Consider the following 18,034-nt stretch of genomic DNA (forward strand, 5'->3'; position numbering starts at 1 on the left):
GTGTTGTTTGATTTTACACTACCTTTATTATATCTACTTCCTGACTTCTCCTGTGGTGGGTTGAGAGAACCAATTGAGCTTATTGAGTTTCTCTGGAATCCAGAGAGAGTAAAAGGGTCGAAGCTTGTGGGTACAGCTATCCCAAAGCGAAAGCAGGCATTCCTGAGGGGTTTGGTTCTGTTTCAGAGGTGGAGGCTGGGGAAAAGGTGGAACCTGTCACAGTAGTGTTAGCAAACTTGGCCACCTCACTGCTCACCTAGATCTCTTAAGTCATTTATGAACAAGTTAAAAAGCACCAGCCCTGATACAGGTCGTTGTGGGACCCCACAGTTTTCACGCCTCCATTGAGAGAATTGTCTGTTTATTCCTACTCTGTTCTGCATGTTCCTTAACTGGTTACCGATCTGTAAGAGGATCTTTTTTATCCCATTACTGCCATGTTTGCTCCAGAGGTTTTGGTAAGGGACTTTGTCAAAAGTCTTTTGAAAAGTAAATAGTTTCTACTGGAGCACCTCTGTCTGCATTCTTGTCTACACTCTAAGAGGTTAGTGAGACAGGACTTATATTTGCAGAAACCATGTTGATTCTTTTTCAGCAGGTCTTGCCCTTCTATGGCAGCCTTCCCTAACCTAGTGCCCACCGGATGTGCTGGACTACCAACTCCCAGCATCCTCCAGCCAGCCATGTTTTTTTAATGTTGAGTTTCAAACCAGCTTTTGCACTCTCCACTTTCACCCTCAACAAGAGGCTCTTCAGATCCACTTCACTTTATGCCATTAGGGTGGTATCGTCTGCGCATCTGAGGTTGATAATTCTCCCGGCAATCTTAATTCCGACCTGTGATTCCTCCAACCCGGCATTTCTAATATATGTACTCTGTACATATATGTACTTATATGTACTCTGCATATAAGTTAAATAAGCAGGGCGACAATATGCAGCCTTGTCGTACTCCTTTCCCAATTTTGAACCAATCGGTTATTACATGTCCAGTTCTTACTGTTGCTTCTTGACCCTCGTACAGGTTTCTCAGGAGACAGGTAAGGTGGTCTGGTACTCCCATCACTTTCAGAATTTGCCACAGTTTGTTGTGATCCACACAATCAAAGGCTTTAGCGTAGTCAATGAAGCAGATTTAGATGTTTTTCTGGAATTCTCTTGCTTTCTCCATGATCCAGCGAATGTTGGCGATTTGATCTCTAGTTCCTCTGCCTCTTCGAAACCCAGCTTGTACTTCCGGTACTTCTCGGTTCACATGCTGCTGAAGTCTAGCTTGTAGGATTTTCAGCATAACCTTGCTGGCATGTGAAATGAGCGCAATTGTACGGTAGTTTGAACACTCTTTGGCTTTGCCCTTCTTTGGAATTGGAATGTAAACTGACCTTTTCCAGTCTTGTGGCCACTGTTGAGTGTTCCAAATGTGTTGGCAGATTGAGTGCAGCACTTTAACAGCATCATCTCTTAGGATTTTAAGTAGCTCAGCTGGAATACTGTCATCTCTGCTAGCTTTGTTGTTAGTAATGCTTCCTAAGGCCCACTTGACTTCACTCTCTAGGATGTCTGGCTCAAGTTCAGTGACCGCACTCTCATGGCTATCAGAGACATTAAGATCTTTCCTGTATAGTTCTTCTGTATATTCTTTCCACCTCTTCTTAATCACATCTGCTTCTGTTAGGTCCCTGCCTTCTTTGTCCTTTATCATGCCCGTCTTTGCACAAAACGTTCCCTTGAGATCTCCGATTTTCTTGAAAAGATCTCCAGTCTTTCCCATTCTATTGTTTTCCTCGATTTCTTTGCATTGTTCATTTAAGAAGGCCTTCTTATCTCTCCTTGCTGTTCTCTGGAAATCTGCATTCAGTTGGATATATCTTCCCCTTTCTCCCTTGCTTTTTGCTTCCCTTCTTTCCTCAGCTACTTGTAAAGCCTCATCAAACAGCCACTTTGCTTTCTTGCATTTCTTTTTCTTTGGGGTGGATTTAGTTGCTGCCTCCTGAACAATGTTATGGACCTCCGTCCATAGTTCCTCAGGCACTCTGTCAGGTCTAATCCCTTAAATCTATTTGTCACCTCCACTGTATATTCATAAGGGATATGATTTAGGTCATACCTGAATGGTTTAGTGGTTTTCCCTGCGTTCTTCAGTTTAAGCTGAAATCCACTTTTAAAGCTGCCCAAGTTGGTGGCCTTCACTACATCTTGCGGACCAAGAAGCAGGTCTTACAAGTTTACTTATGTTTGTACAGAGTTTTTAAAGAACAATTTTAGTATCATTTTCCTTTCTTTTTAGCTATTGTTCTTTTTCTCCTGTTGATCACCACTCTAGAATCTGTTTGGATGTGGAGCGGTTATACAAATGTTGTAAATAAATAAAATAAATTTAGCTTCAGGTTGGAAAAATGATCCTCAAGGTAGCTGCTTGAGCTAGTGTGGTGGTGGGTGGAAAGGAATGCAAAGGGGGAAGTTAGTTAAGTTTATCCTACCATGAACAGTGCAGGGGAAAGACAGAATAGATGTCCTAAGCTTCTTTAAACATTTCTGTGGTTTGAAGGCTTCAAAGATATGATCAGAATAAGTCAAGGGAAATTTTATAAAAATACAATATTTTGTGCTATCAATTGCATTATTAGTTAATAATTTGCACTATTAAAGGTAGAAACATTCTTTTGAACTATTATTACATAAGGTGAAGGATGCAGTTTAAGGCATGTTAAGATTCTGGGTTTATTTCACCACCAGCTTTTGAGAAGTGAGAAATGTTCCACTCACGTATCAGTTTCAGCTAGCTTTGTAAGTGACATACACATCTAACTGCTCTAAAGTGTCAAATGATACCAGATTTAATGACGTGTAGAGGAAGACCTGAAAGCCCTTATTTCAGAGGCAAGAATGCAGGGGTGAGGCTCCAGAGAGTTGGAAAAGTGAGTTTGACGCAGTGCTGCTTTTTGTGTCCATTTGACCAGCCTGTCCTGCTTAAGAGGGGGAAGAGATTTTGGTTACTGGGCAAAGTTCTCTCTGCCTCCTCCAGCAGGAATCCTGATGCTTCAGAATAATCAGCTGAACTTGTTCTATAACAAGGGAAAGAACTCTTGCAAACATGGGCCAGTTCAATTCCAGGGCATCATTTTTTATGTGTGCCGCTTTCACAGCTGTATTGTTGCTGTTACTGTCCCTCGTAAGTGCTATTTGGGCCAAGTAAATCATTAAAGTGGTAGCTGGCCAGGAGCCAGAGGAGGCATTTGTTGAATGCAGACTTCACTAAGAAGCTTAAGGGAAGGAAGGGAATTTTCCATTTAGCTAAAGCTGCCCTGCACTGTCTGCACTTCAGGCTTCAACAGCACAAGACTAAGAGCCTCTACACAAAGGATGCAACAATAATTTCACCACTGGAACATTTTAGAGCAGTTGCACCTTAACCTATTAACACTAGCTGCCTAAGACAGTTGTATTGCTAGCTGTCCATTTCTGGGCACAAAGGTGCTTCCAGATGGAGGGCTCTTAACGCTGTCGGTCAAAAGACATTGTGCAGCTATTTCATCTTTTCCCGCTTATCAGAAAGAAGTAGTGGGAAAACATGCAAGGGTTACAAGCAGGCGATGATATCTAAACCGCACATGAAATTCCTTGAATGAGGCAGGGTAACGGTGTGACAGTCCTCTTCAGAGATGCTGAAGAGGATTCATGAAGGACGTTTTGCTATGCTGTTCTTCAAATGAATTGCATTGGCCCACAAAAAAAACACAAAACCATTAAGGATGAAGGGATGGAATAGCTGCGCAATGTGCTTTCATTTGTAGTGCTGGCCATCCGCTCTCTGGAACTGAGCCCTCAGTGGGTGCTCAGTTAGGCATGGGGGCAAAGCTCAGGGAATTTGGGAAATTCTCAGCAGAATGTATATCTGCTAATTTCCTTTGATGGCGGCAAGAGCAGACAAGTGTGGAGTGTTTATATATTTCTATTTCCTTATCTCTTGGAGTTCTAGGTGGGAGTTCTACATTAATACATAAAATATGATCACACACAAAAAATGCTGATGCAATGTCTGTTTTCCTTCCAAAGCCTGTTTTTATATAAAAATAAAGCATCATACACAAGGGTGAAAGCATCAAGGCTTCATTCCAAAGTGCAGATTCCCATGCAAGTAAAGGGGTGGCCCCCAAGCAGTTCATATCCCCATCAGGGCAAGGTTAAAAACAAAGTGCAAGAGGAGATCTAGCATAGTGCTATTGCAGTGAGGAAGAGCAGCTTGGGGATTGAAGCAAGAAGGAGAGACCCCAATCCTGTTAATACTGCAGCACAAGTTCTGAATGCTTCTTCCTTAAGGCAGTTGCTTAAAGATTTCTGAGAGCTTTGGCCTTGGGGTGGCTTTGTGAATGAACCCATGCAAGGCAAGAGGGGCATGACATCTACTCAGACCAGGCCATGACGCTCCCAGGCACATGGGTCAATCTGGCTTGAAGCATGAGAACCTCACTCTATTGCACACAGGGTCCTATAGGCCAGGGGATGTCGGGCTTCTGTTACTGTAGCACTCCTTTGTGAGATAGAAACAGCAGCAAAACCATGCACATCCAGGCATTTGCACAAGACACATCCCCAAATGGGCTTGGCTTCTCTCTGCAGATCCAACGCCTATGCAGAGAAAAGCCATGGCTTGTAGTGCTGGGCTGTCACCATCCTTGCTCACTTGGTGTGGGCAGTTGCTCTGTCCCTTCCATCAGGAGAACTTCGCCATGTTGGGTAATGGTAGTTGGCCTTACAGCTGGGAGTATAAAGCAGATGCTGCATAGGACCCTTTGCCATCTGCTCTCATCCTTTCAACTGTGGGTCACAGGCTGAGGTAGTCCACACGCGTGTGCACAGGCACTCAGGCTACTGCAGAAACAGAGGGAATATATGTGTGTGAGAGAGAGGCACAAAACCAGGCGAAGGGGGTACAGTTCAGACATAGAGCACATGCTTTTCCCACAGAAGGTCTGAGCTTCAATCCCCGTTAAAGAATCTTGAAGAGCAGGCTGGGAAAGATCTCAGTCTGAGACCAAGCCACTGGAGAACTACTGCCGGTTAAGCTAGACCAGGAGTGCTGAACTAGCTTGGAGTGGGGGGCCAGATGATCCCCCCAGGCAGCCCTGCACAGGCCATGTGATGTCAGGTGGGTGTGGCCATGTCCCTGCCCTCAGTGGCCATGCCTGTGCCCACCTGACAACATGGGCTTCTTGCCCATAGGCTGAGTGGATCCCCCCCACTCCGGCCTGTGGGCCAGGCTTCTCTGCATGTGGGCTTTCCCACTTAATGAGGCCCTAAGTCAAGCCAGCCCAGTCCCCATCGCTCCTCTGATGGAGGACTGGTGAGGACTGGGTTGGCTCTGCCCCATCTTTGCCTGCTCTGTCTCCTTCCTGCAAAGGGGGGAGGGAGGTGGTGCGGGGGGGCAGAAGTGGCCAGTCCCTGATGGAAGAACGAGGGAGACTCATCTGCTTCGCCTGCCATTGTGCAGAGGAGCAGGGGTGGGCAAGGAACAGTTAGGCTTCCCCACACCCCCATCCCTGCCATTCTCTCCAGTCTCAAATTGGAGTCAAGAGTGGGGATGGGAGGATGCAGGGTGGCGGGATTTGGCCCATGCCAAAGAGAGCAGCCACTCTGCCCAGTGCAGGCAAGTCCTACCTTCCTCCTGTTATCTCAGATATCAGGAGGTCAGAGACAACAGGAGTCCAGCTGCTGGTATGTGTCAGGGGTGTTTCAGAGCACAGGGAGTGGGATAGCTGTTCAGATTCTGAAGGAGAACCATCAGACATGGGGGAGGTATGTTCCCAGGCTAGTCCAGATATGAGTAGGCCGGTCTCTCAGGTTACAAATGTACAGATGGCTGAGCTTGAGGGTCCCTCCTCACCCCCCCCCCCGGTGAGAGGCAGCAAACAGGAGGATGACCTAATAGATGCCAGGCCTAGAGCAAAGAGAGAGAAGGTGGGGGCGGAACTAAAGAGGGTCTACCTAATTGGCTATGCGTGAAAAGCTGTCCTTAGAGGCCTCACGAGAAGAGAGCGACCTCCCCTCTTAAGGCTAGCGAGAACTCGTAAATTCCATTTGGATCCCCTGGAGGCATTCCTTGTAGACGAGAGTCTCTGAGAATTTGCATCTGTATGACCCTGTGAAGTAATGGGTTAAAAGCTGCAGACTGAAGCCTCTTGTCTGCATATGTCTGGGCATGAAGTGAAGGGGCTAAGGAATCCTGACAGTGTTGCTCCAGCAGGGGAATTCCCTCCGTTATCTCTGATCTAACAGCTGGTGTGTGTGTGTGTCTCTCTGAGGGGATTCCTCCAAGAAGCGAGGCTTACAGCCTAAGCCCTACCCCCTGGAGGAACTCCCAGAGGCCCATGGGCAGGAGGTCCGGCTCCCCTGGACTGCGTGGACCAGTGGTCTGACACAGCCTAAAGTAGCTTTGTGTGCTTGGGATTTCCAGGCTGAACTCCACAGCCAAGAAACCCGCTTCCGTGCTTAAGAGTGGTGGGTGAGTGTATCCGTGCTTTTGGAGCAACTATTTGCAAATATGATTAATGTGCATAATCTCATTTCAAGCATTAGGAATGAAACACTGAGATGGCCATCAAACTTCATTTGCCATAACAAAGGCGTGCAGACACACATTGAAGGTTGAGCTTCTAAGGGTGTTTCCAGACGAAGCTGTTACAGTGCCATTGCCCTCCCTCTTTCACAGAATTGTCTGAGTGGTGGCAAGGGGGAGGGCAGATGACAACATCTCCCACTTGTAACCCTCCCATGTTTTAACACCACTTCTTCCATTTTTTTTCTTACTGCAGAAAATCCAGTAATTAAGAAATGACTGAATAGCTGCACAATGCCTTCTGGTTGTTAGTGCTAGGATCCCTCCATCTGGAAGCACCCCAATTCTTATGTCCTTGAACAATATACACTCTGACTGTATTCAAGACCTGCTTCTCGAATCTCACCCTGTGCTTAGATACCACTCCTCATCTAAGCATCCTTTGTCATGGCAGGCTCCTTGATACTATTACTATTATTTATTTATTATATTTATATGTAACATAAATTACATATAATTTATATATAAATATAGCAGCCGGGGCTCTCTGGGCAGTTCACAACAATTAAATTCATAAAATACAACATGGTAAAACATAATACAAGACTTTGAAAGTTTAAAGGTAGCATATGAAACCAAAACCCAACAGCAGTTGCAACCCAGGGAAAGCCTGGGTAAAAAGGTGCATTTTAAGGAGGTGCTTGAAAGATGCCACATTTTCTGCCTCCCAAACTGCATGGGGGAGGGTTTTCCAGAGGGTGGGTGCCGCTACAGAGAAGGCCTGCTCCCTTCTCTGTAGATGTGGGCCTTGATCCCTCCAGATGTTTGTTCTTCCCTCCTCTCTTTAAAATAAACATCTGAAGATTTTAAAACAATATTTTCTTGGAGCTTCTTAGGTGATCCACTTTCTGCTGGCCCTTTAGTGCGCCCTCCCCTTCTCCCTTTGTCTCCTTGAAAGTATGTTTTAAGTGACTGCCGTTGATTGTGTTCTGCAAAGTGCCCTGGAGTGGCTACTGGCAGGTCCATGAGTAATACAATATTACAAGCGAGGCACTTGTAATATATTCACCAGCCCCAAGTCTACTGCTGGGTGTGGTTTGGGTTCAGGACACAGTTACAGCAGGCTACACCCTTGTCGCTGCACAGCACTTGGCAAGTGATGTCGAGGCAGACGTTCCCAGCTGGCCATTGGTGCTGTGTGTAAGCCCGTTGTGGGCCTACTTCGGAGTTCAGCTAGGGTTTCTGGTTTTGGACATCCCAAACTTGATCAGTCTACGTGTGGACTAGAATATCGCTCAGTATTGCCACCATTCTTTGGGGCCTGAAGATGTCACCTTTTCACCCAAGAAAAGTAAGGCCAGAAGGGCTGCGCTGGCCTTGCCTGCCCAACATGGGCAAGTTAATCTCTGGCCAAGGGCACACAGTCCCCCCTTGCCCAGCCTAGCCCATGCCTCACCATGCATCCAATATCACTGGCAAACTTCACACCCTTGCTTTGTCGCTGTTCCTGGGAGGCGTTGCTACCACCACTTACAGAATTCCTCCTCATGATACCTGCAAGGGCAACAATCACGTGAGTGGAGGGACTAGTGCAAAGCAGATCAAGACCATGATATAATTACAATTATAGAAGGAAAACTGTAAGGAAATGACAGAGCTCTTCAAGACCTCACTTATTAATTGAACAGGGCAACTCTATTATTAATTGATTTCTTTAGCACCATTTATGTACGTGGTGGATTACAAAGAACAGGTCTGACAAGTCCCTACTGCAAGGGACTGACAATCCAAACATAGGCACATGGAAACAATCAGGAAGTGGAGAGAAATGGAGGCAGGGCTAAACAGGGAAAGATGAGATGATCTCAGTTACATGCACCTCTGCATAGATACAATGGGGGTGAAAGCAGGATGCAAAGCCACCCAATGACAAGCCCCACAGGAAAAAGTATGAAGAATATTCAGGTTATTTAAGGAAAATGAGAATTGACAAATAATTGTGCAATTTTCAGTTCCCTGTGTGTAAAATGGGAATTACTGTGACTCACAGGGTTTTATGGATGGGAAAACAATAAAGATTGCAAGGATTCTGCAGATTTAAGATGTAGTTGCCAGACGGAATTAGGACTTTGAACTTCCAGAGTGGCCTTCTCAAACACCTCTGTAGGACAATAAGAATGAGGTGTCAAGGTGTTTGCTCTAGGAAAACCAAAAAGTGCAAACCAAAAGCAGAAACAAGAGGCCCTATGATATCTTTTATTTCTCCTTGTGTGAAACTAAAAATAGCACAGAAAGGCAAGGCACTTAATGAAAGAGACAGTTCCTTTCAAATAAACTTAAATTTTCTTCAATGCAGCTATTCACAATATAGCTAGGTAATAGTAATAAAGGAAGGCAAATTGTTTCCTTTATTACTATTTTCATCAAATGTGTCTCAATGGGCAACTCTGGACCTCTTCCCGTTTTTAAATTAGGAACAATTTGTGAGATAACAGATGCTGACAGGGATTTATTATTTTGAGGAACCAATTCTCTTCAGTCATGCATTTAAAACACACCTGCAGGCAGAGCCAAGAGATATGTGTACAGTGCCAGAAGTGCCAAAGGCCTTTTTACAAATAGCTGATGGGGCTGCGACAGACAGAGCTGTTCTTTGCCCAAGCTCCATATTCCTTGGCCTAAGCAAGGTGGCTCTCTGGAGCACCGCCAGGCTAGTGACTTTCACTGGCAGGCTTTCTAAAATCTGCTATTGCAACCTGTATAAAATAATCCAGATCAAGGTGTCAAGTGAAGCCCAAAGAGTGCTGCTCCCAGCCCTTACGGTGCTCACCAGCTACACTCAAGAGCTACTGAGACTCCTCCTCAGTTTGGCTAGGGCAGAGGTGAGGAGCAAGCGTACCTTGGGGCAGTGCCAAGTCAGGGCGCTGCAGACTACTGCGCCGCAAGGGGTTGAAGCTGCCTTTGGAGAGGCGACGCTGGCGGCTGGAGAGCATGGCAGCAGGTGACACAATTCCAGCAGGTGGCACCTTGCCCAGCCGGGTGTAGAGTTCCTCTATCTCCTGCTTCTGCTGGGCCTGGAGAGTTTGTACTTCAGAGAGATGCCTGGGAGGAAATGAGAGACGAAAGAGGGGAGGTCAGTCACGGGAGGGAAGGGCCTTTCTCCCACTCTCTGGCACATAACCATGCTCACTTCTGGCGCAAGGCCTGCAGCTCGTCCCAGACTTCCTCGTCCTCAGCACTGTCCGAGTCATCGCTGCTCGGGCAGGATGGGCTGTACAGGTAATTCATCCAGACGGAGGGGCTGTGCGAGGCCTCCCCTTCCCCTTCCCCTTCTGCCACGGGGGTGGTGCCCTCCTCGGCTTCCTGCACTGGTGTTCCAGCTGGGGACCCACTGTCAGAGTCTGAAGTGCTCGGACTGCTGGGTCCATTGCGCCTTGGGGTGGCTTCAGGAGGCACATCTCGGGTTGGTGTCACTTGGAAACGGCCCAGGATCTGTGGCTTGGGCTCTGTTGGCCAAGAAAAGGGCAGATGGGCAGGTTAATTGTGGGGATGGGGGGGGGAGCCCTCCCACAGGAGAATTTGTGGAGAAAGGAGAACCAATGCTCAATTTCTTAGCAATATTTTTCTTGCATTTCTACTAATTTAAAGATAAACCTCCAACACTCCTGGGATACATTCTGGGTGTATACTGAGTTGAACTGTCTATATCAGCTTTAATGTGAGGTACCTGGAAGTCAGAAATCTGTGGCCTGAGAACCCATCCACCTTATTCCAAATGTGTGAAGTCTGGTGGTTGCATTTACTAAGAGGTGAAAAAGGCTCTTACTGAGAGTCCTATTTTCCAACAATTGCTACTTTGCATTTTCTAAGGCACACACAGAGACTAGGTTTGCACATCACACTAGGCCATGATGGGTGGTTTTTGTGGGTTGTCACAGAGTGGTTTAGTGTGACATCCAAACCTGGAGCAGTTTTCCCGTCGTGGGTAGTTTTGCGCAAACAAACCACCCATGACTTGTAGTAGGGTTGTTTAGGGTAGCTTGTTCTCAGAGTGGCTTAGTGTGACATCCGAATCCGGGAGGGCAATTTTCCCATCGGTTGTTGGGAACAGCTAGACAGCCACCTGGCAAGAGCAGCACCCCCCCCCCCCGCTGCTCCTCACTAGGGCCACCACCATTCTCCCCCATCCCTTCTCAGCCTCAATATTGATTCTTAATTTTTTTTGTAGGGATCTTGAAAAAAGGACACTGGAGAGCATCCTGAACACGTTCACAAGTTGTTTTTTAATTTTACTTTTGGTCCTGCACAGGAGCAAATAACCACCACTAGGAATTTTTCATAATTTGCCCCTTCATTTTACTGCTCTGCCATGAAATATGTGCAATTTTCCCCTCCACTGTACTGCTCTGCCTTGAAAAGTGTGCAACTCCCCTATGCCCCCTTTTCACTGCCCTGCCATGAGATTTGCACAATTTGTCCCTTAGTTTTACTGCTCTGTCTTGAAATTTGCACAAAGGGGGGAGGGGTAGCTAAAAGGGGCTGGCAGCTGCAGGAGAGAAGAAGCTTTAGGGATGCGTGTTATTACATCAGTGTAATGTGAAGCAGCCTTTAAAAACAAAAGGTGTTCACTAGCAATGGAAGCACTGAAGTGGAGGACATTGACAAGAGGGGGATATGAGGATGGCTGGCTAAATAGGGGACAAGTGCTCTTGCAGTCTTGTGCAAGAGCGCAAGACTCCAAAAAAAGATTGCAAACGCATTCTGCATTCATATGGGCTCAGAAAATTACTTCCTTTTTGCTATGTGGTGTGTGTGTGTGTGTGTGTGTGTGTGTGTGTGTGTGTGTGGAGGGGGTGTTCGCTCAGGAAGCCCCAAAGTTAAGGATGAAATTGACAAGGACACTGGCAAGAGGGTGATCTGGCTATGCTGAGCATTACAGCAGACAGGCGATCTTGCGCAAGAGTGCAAGACCCTACCAAAAAAACAGTTTGCAAATGTGTTCATAAGGGCTCAGAAAATTATTTCTTTTTTGCAATCCTAGGGTGGGTGGGGGAGTTTCCTTTATCAGCTGGCAACCACAGTGGACCAACTGCAGAAAGCGTGCTGACACAGGGAACAAGGATAAGAGGATTTCTGCTGGAAAGCCACCTGGGATACATGCTGGCAGCGGGCTGGAGGACTGAGAGAGACGAGGGAGAAATGAGCCACGGGAAGCCACCGTGTGGGCAATCACCTGTCAGGAGTAAGGGACAAGCCATCCATCCGCCACAGCTTCTTCTCAGGGTGGCTTAGTGTGACGTGAGAACTTGCCTAGAGAACATTTGCAGGATTGGAGCCAGAACTCAATGGTGAGTACAGGTGTTGTTCCAACTGGGCATCCTACTGCCACAACCACACAGACTTATTCCCTGGCCTCAAACCCTCCAGTCCTTCCAAAACCCTCCTCACCTTCACTGATGGTTGAGAGCTGGGCTGGGGACAAGGTGGGCGAATCTGACACGATTAGCTGTGATCCAGACCAGGGGGAGGCAGGAGGCACCTGCTGAGAGAGGATGATGGATCGGTACATAATCTCCCCACTTCCACCCCATTTGCTAAGCTCTGGGTCTGATGTTCGTTACTTGCCTCCTGCACACCTGCACCTGGTGCCCTCTAAGACACCTATTCCCCTTAGTGGCAGATGGCGGTGTGGTTGGTCAGGTCCCCGAGCCTCAGGACTGGCACGGACCTTGTGCAGAGACCTTGCCCAGCACCAAAGTCATGTGACTGGCCCTCATACAAGGAAGCTATGGCAGCCAGGAATTCTCAGCCAGCTCCTAAGAGAGGTGCTAGTATCCGATGGAGTTGGTGTGGGGTCTCAATGGAATGCTCATTATTTATAAAAGGGCATCACACCAACTCTAGTGTCAGATCGCTAATTTCTGATCAGTAGTATAGTGGGGATGTTCACTGTTCTGTCTTAAGATGTACAGATACACTCTTAACAACCAAAGTGCTGTGTAATGATGACCTCATTTGTACTCATATCCAAACCTGCAAGGTTAAAAACATGGGCAGGGGGGAGAGATTTCAAATTCTGGGGGTCCAGCAGCATCAGTTTTTAGGCACTAGCCTTGAACAAAGCTGAACAACAAGAAAAATCAAATTCCAATTTCTTTACTTTTAGGATGTAGATAACTAGGAGCCCTGATCATTGCAATTCCAATTGCACAGATGTGAGAGCTCAGGCCATAAGGCCAGTTTTCCACGAGTACCCAGGCAGTTCTTGAATGAAGAAAGATGTGAATTCAATCCAAGTGCAATGCTTTATCCCCGTAGCCAGCAACAAGACTGGCTCATGAGACAATCTAATGCCCCTTCCCTTTCCTGCTGCTTAACAGCGCTGCCCTTTACATGATTACATGATAGATTTCAACACAGCACTGAAGTTGGGAAAGTGGGGAGCCAATGCTGCTCTCTCTCCCCCCGCCCCCCGACTTCATTCACATCATGCTCCAACTCACCATGTTGTTGTCAGGCCTCCTAGTGACTGAGGCGCTTGGGGATGGCTGACAGACCGGAGATGCCAGTGGTCCCAGCATCTTGCTGGTGAGCTGGGTGGGCTTGCTGGGAGATACCACCTCAGGGTAGACAAAGCGTGCAGCTGTTGGGCTAGGCAGGCAGACCACCGGGGACGGTGGGATTGGCGAGGCATAGAGCGGCCCTGTCTGGGCAGGCACCACGGATGCTGCCGGGAGAAGTGACTGGGCCATGCTCATCACAGCCAGTGAGAAGACGTTGGCGAGGGAGAAGAGTGGGGAAGTGGAGGGGGTCCAGAGGGGGATAGGTGGAGCAGGCGCAGCAGGTGGGGCAGTGGGTGAGGCAAGGGACAACGGGGGCAGAAGGGGACTAGATGGGGTGATCGGCTGAGGAATGGGGAGAAGATGCGGAGGGGTTGCAGGAGTCATGGGCACCATGTGGTAAGATGGCCAGGTCTGTACAGGCATACTGGGGACACCTGTAAGGAGAAAGGCAAGTGGCAGGTGAGTGGGAGCTGGAAGCAAGGGAAGGGAGGTAAAGTGCATCCCTCTGGCTATCTTGTAAAATACATCCTCCATGTTAGCATGGCTGTGTGCTGCTGCTGCTTCTCCTCCCCTGCGGGCTCCTTCTCCAAATTAACACTGGGTGTAGTTCTGCTCTGCCTCTTTACCCAGTTCCACATTTTGCAACAAGGGGGTATCTGCACGAGGCTTTTACTCTGGTTCTACTCCATCCCCAAGTCGATGGTGGCAGATGATGTGCATGGTGAGTGTGGTGTTTCTTGCCCTAAACCTGTTTTTTCATGCTCGTTTCGTGATGGTTTTTTCCATCATAGCAGCTTCAGTGCAATTTGGCAGTCTGTGTGACCTCAGCTGGCTTCACAGCAGACTGGTGGAAGCAGTGCTGATTGGTGGAAGGGAAAGTCACGTGAGGCAAGGGTGTGGGGAGAGCAGAGGGCTAAATGTCTACCCGGAAGTAATTCATTCCCCTCATTTGCACTTTGCCTACAGGAGCAGAGGGGTTGGGAGGATTCCTCTGCCAGCCCTTTTTCTTAAAACTGCTCAATCGCTGCCTCACCCTTTAAATATTCATTCATTGAGTGCTGAGTAATCATGCTTACTTGGAAGCATGGATGGGAGAACTGAACCTTACTTCACCCGGGCTTCGAGGGCTGCCACAGCAGTGTCTGTTGCTGTTGTTATCATCATCATCATCATCAATACTGCTGCTGCCACTGCCTCCCCTACCCCAAACTCTTGTTTCTGCAGGAAGGCCTCCTCCCACGCCCCACTCCCCAAACAGGAAAATCACACACACAACAGGGGAAACTGGCTAGTATTTTTGGATGAAGGTTAATGTGCTCTGCCGAAGGGGCGAAACACCACGGTTGTGAATGAAGGAACTGGGGACACTGGTATTACTGAATGAAGACGGTTACTGCAGTCTGTTAAAGGGGTGAAACACCGCCATTGCAGGATTGTGAATGAAGGAACCGGGGATGTGATTGTAAATGACTTAATCAGAGGCTAGTATGTATAAATTAAAAAGGCTAACTAGTGCGGTCTGGTGAAGGGGAAAAAAAAGTGAGAAAGGAAGCCTACGTCCATAAGCGCCCTGGGCAATTTGGAAGTAAGTTTCACTCCCCCCAGTAAGTAAGTCTCTGAGAGTCTCTGTGAAGCCACCCCCCACTTTCTGTGCATGTTTACTCGGAAGTAAATTTCGCACCATAGTAAGAAATAAATCTTGCTCCCATGCAGTCTTAAGCAGGGGATTTATAAAGTTCTGATGGATCCTGTCTTTCCCAATGGATGTTTACTTGGAAGTAAATGTTACAGGGGACAGTGAAACTTATTCCTGGGCAACTATCATGTTTAGGATTGGGACTGGGAAGGATGAACCATGATTTGCTTTTTCTCAAGGCTACAGGATGGGGATTTACCCCAGTGCTGGATGAGAGGGGAGACATGTGGGGTAAACTGCAGGGGCTTAATTCAGTGCTTCCAGTAAACTTCCCTGAGCAGGGAGCATGGACATGGGTGGGGAACAACTCTCTCATTCGCTAATCAGAACCTATGGGGCTGATGACATTTTTCATGATGAAATCTGCTTTGGCCCGCGAGCAGCACACAAAGCAAGAAAAGCTGGGTTTTAGGTAGTGTATACTCAGCTCTTCATGCTTCGTGTGCCACTGACGGACCAAAGCCAATTTCAGGAAAAAGTGGAGAAAAGCTGAAAATGCTTCTCTGTGCGTTTCCATAAAGATTGGCTCCAAGTAAGACTAAAATATATGTGAGGAGATCATGCAAATTGGGCACATTTGCATATACATCCATTCATCATAAATTCTGAATAATGTATTCTGCTTACGGAATTCCAGGCTTGCAAAGAATGTAAATTACTTTTAGAAAGGAATTGGGGAATGGGGGGATGGAATAGAATGGGGAGGGCAGAGGGAGAAGGAACTATACAATTCACTGTAGTCCCCTCCACCTCACCTAAGCCATGGAAACTCTGCCCTGACCTCATCTGGCTTTTGAGATTTCACCAGGCTGCCTACAAGTTTCTACAAACCCAGGACAGCTAAAAACCTATTTTAAAAAAGCCACAGATGTTGTAGGATTTCAGATTCTGCTGATACGCTGAATACACACACGCCCTTCCTCCAGTCCATCTGTTTGCACTGTGCATCGCATTTCCTTGCCAACTGTATTACTACTGAGATATCAAGCCTGTATCCAGAATTTCAGGTGCACCGGACAGAGGTCCTACAGAAAAGTTCCTGGGAGGAGCTAGAAGCAGATGAGTTTTACCTGTGGATGCTGTTGAAAGCAGAGGCAGCCCAAAGTTCTGGGTGCTTAGTGGGGGAACCACGGGGCCAGAGAACTCATTCTCACAGGTGGCATCCAACAATGAAGCTTGGGCAGGGGGTGACAGAGACTGCCCAGGGCTAGAACAGCCAAAATCTGAAAAGAAGAAGTACCACGTTCAGTCTTGGGGCACCTCCACAAGCCTTGACTGCAGATTAGTTTCCCTGTAATGTATTCCCCACAAGGGTGGATCCTCCATCCTTTTCAGCCTGGCGTTTTTGCTAATGCATTCGTTTTGATGTGGGAGAGCATTCAGTCATGTGACACCCTTCTCCACCCCCCACATCTGTACACTAAAACAAAATTGTAGGATCTACTTTGTTTTTCACTAGAATCCAGAGATCCGTCAGGAGGAGCCTGATGCAATTCTGCGCCCAGGAATTTTCTCTGAGTACCAGAATGGAACGGAGCTCAAAGTCCTCCCACGCAAAAATCTACTCCTGGTTACCCCAAGCTTTCCACATTTCAGCATATAATTTAAGGCAGGAGCCGAGGGGAGGCATTTTGTTGTTGCCACTATTAAACCACTGGGAGTTAAAAATCCTTGCTGATCTACTGCAAATCACTCAAAGATTCACCTTCTGCCCGCCTGAGTTCTAAAGCACTAAGAATCCTAGGAGCGGCTGTAATTCTTTGAATATGCAAAGCAGGCGTAACAGAGTTTAGAATCCCAGAAACATTCACCAAGTGTGGGTATGACAGAAGTAATAGGAGTAATATAAACTTGTGTTATATTCCCAGACAACATATGGACTCTTTTCCCTTCTCCCCCATTCCATTCAACTTGACTGCAACATTACTATATCAGCCCTGGTAAGAATGGGCCATTGTGTGTTGTCGTAAATGAGGGTGTGTGAATGCTAATCAGGCATAGGGCAGGTACTGGATTACATACCACTAAGAGATGAAGATGAAGATATGGAACGTGAGAGGCCTTGTAGCGGCAGCTCACCCTGAAACGAGAAAGAAAAATTTTTTTTCTTTGGGCAAGGGAGGAGGACAGGCCACTGTTCTTCCTTTTCCAAACCATCACATGGACAAAAGAAAAAGGGGAAACCCTGTAAGGTACACAGGACTGAGTATGCCAGCAGGTTTTCATTCAAGCCAGGTTGTAGCTCTGGAATATGTTAAATATTTTAAAGGGACACTTCTGACCACAGGCAGAGTTCCCATTCCTTTTCATGTGAGGACCATAACCAACCACCGTACATTTGGATTTAACAGGAAGGGATTCCTGTTCAGGTTGTGACTTCCAGGCAGGCTTGAGCCGTGCCCCTCTCTTTTTTGTGGAAAACAGCCAGCATGAGGGAAAGGGCTGCAGCATTTTGGGGCTTAGGGATGGGAAGAGAATGGCGACTGAAGGAAAGGGGCACTGGAAGCTGTGGGAAGGTAGATTACATTAGAAGGTGTCTCACTGTGTGCAGGTGGCCACCAGGGAATAGGGGGATGTAAATCTGCTGTCCATTAAGCAAGCAACAATTGACAAAGCATTTCTGTGAGCCTAAAAAGCTTTTTGAACCTCAGTCTAGGCTCAATGCAACCACAGAAATTCAGAGTGGAAACACCCAGAGAGCTACATCGGCTCTTTATCCAGATTCCCCTGACTTCCACAGATCTGTCACCCACTGAGAGTCCATCAGCAGCCAAAGTAACAGACAGGCACTGCACCTCAGGATTGCCCAGAGAACCCTGGTCTTTGTTCCGCCCATCTTTGCGCAGAAGGGTCTCCACGCGTTGGATAATATCACAGATTCGCCGGATAAATCCATCTTGCTCAGATTTCAGGACAAACTCTTTGGCGACCTGGAGAGGCCAGGAACAAAATGAGGGGAAGCAGTCAGGACCTGTACTTAAGAGGTCACATCCTGCCACAGACCCCCACCTCCACATGAAGTCAAAACCCTACATCCTCACCATGACAGCTGCGATTTCCTCAGGGCTGTCTCCGTCCAGGTCAAACTTGAAGGTCACCATCTTGTTATTATATGTTTGCAGTTGACACTCAACCACCCGGTCATTCTGGTCTGGCATCTGTACACATTAGGGGTTGGCATTAGGGTTGCAATTTAAATTAAAATAAATTAAAATAAAT

At 47.2% G+C, this 18,034-nt stretch overlaps 1 protein-coding gene across 7 annotated transcripts in view; it reads right to left on the reverse strand.

Annotated features, from left to right (window-relative positions):
• Window positions 1–4,042: 4,042 nt before the first annotated feature.
• The window catches only part of WNK4 (WNK lysine deficient protein kinase 4), a 52,896-nt gene continuing 38,904 nt past the window's right edge, over window positions 4,043–18,034 (reverse strand). For 3 of the 7 annotated variants that reach the window (XM_084857325.1, XM_084857330.1, XM_084857332.1), the window contains 9 exons: window positions 17,857–17,973; window positions 17,611–17,745; window positions 16,838–16,895; window positions 15,886–16,038; window positions 13,060–13,553; window positions 12,005–12,098; window positions 9,747–10,062; window positions 9,456–9,658; window positions 7,869–8,110 (listed from right to left, as the gene is read on the reverse strand). In XM_084857325.1, coding sequence (XP_084713451.1) covers window positions 7,956–8,110; window positions 9,456–9,658; window positions 9,747–10,062; window positions 12,005–12,098; window positions 13,060–13,553; window positions 15,886–16,038; window positions 16,838–16,895; window positions 17,611–17,745; window positions 17,857–17,973 — 1,725 coding nt within the window. In that variant the 3' untranslated portion in view covers window positions 7,869–7,955. Of the gene's footprint in view, window positions 4,873–7,868; window positions 8,111–9,455; window positions 9,659–9,746; window positions 10,063–12,004; window positions 12,099–13,059; window positions 13,554–15,885; window positions 16,039–16,837; window positions 16,896–17,610; window positions 17,746–17,856; window positions 17,974–18,034 lie in introns of those variants that run through there. The other 4 variants (XM_084857327.1, XM_084857331.1, XM_084857328.1 and 1 more) reach the window with 3 other exon arrangements.

The sequence above is a fragment of the Heloderma suspectum genome, chromosome 5 (assembly GCF_057233095.1).
Source record: "Heloderma suspectum isolate Gila_16-S chromosome 5, 16-S_ref, whole genome shotgun sequence".
Classification (NCBI taxonomy): domain Eukaryota; kingdom Metazoa; phylum Chordata; class Lepidosauria; order Squamata; family Helodermatidae; genus Heloderma; species Heloderma suspectum.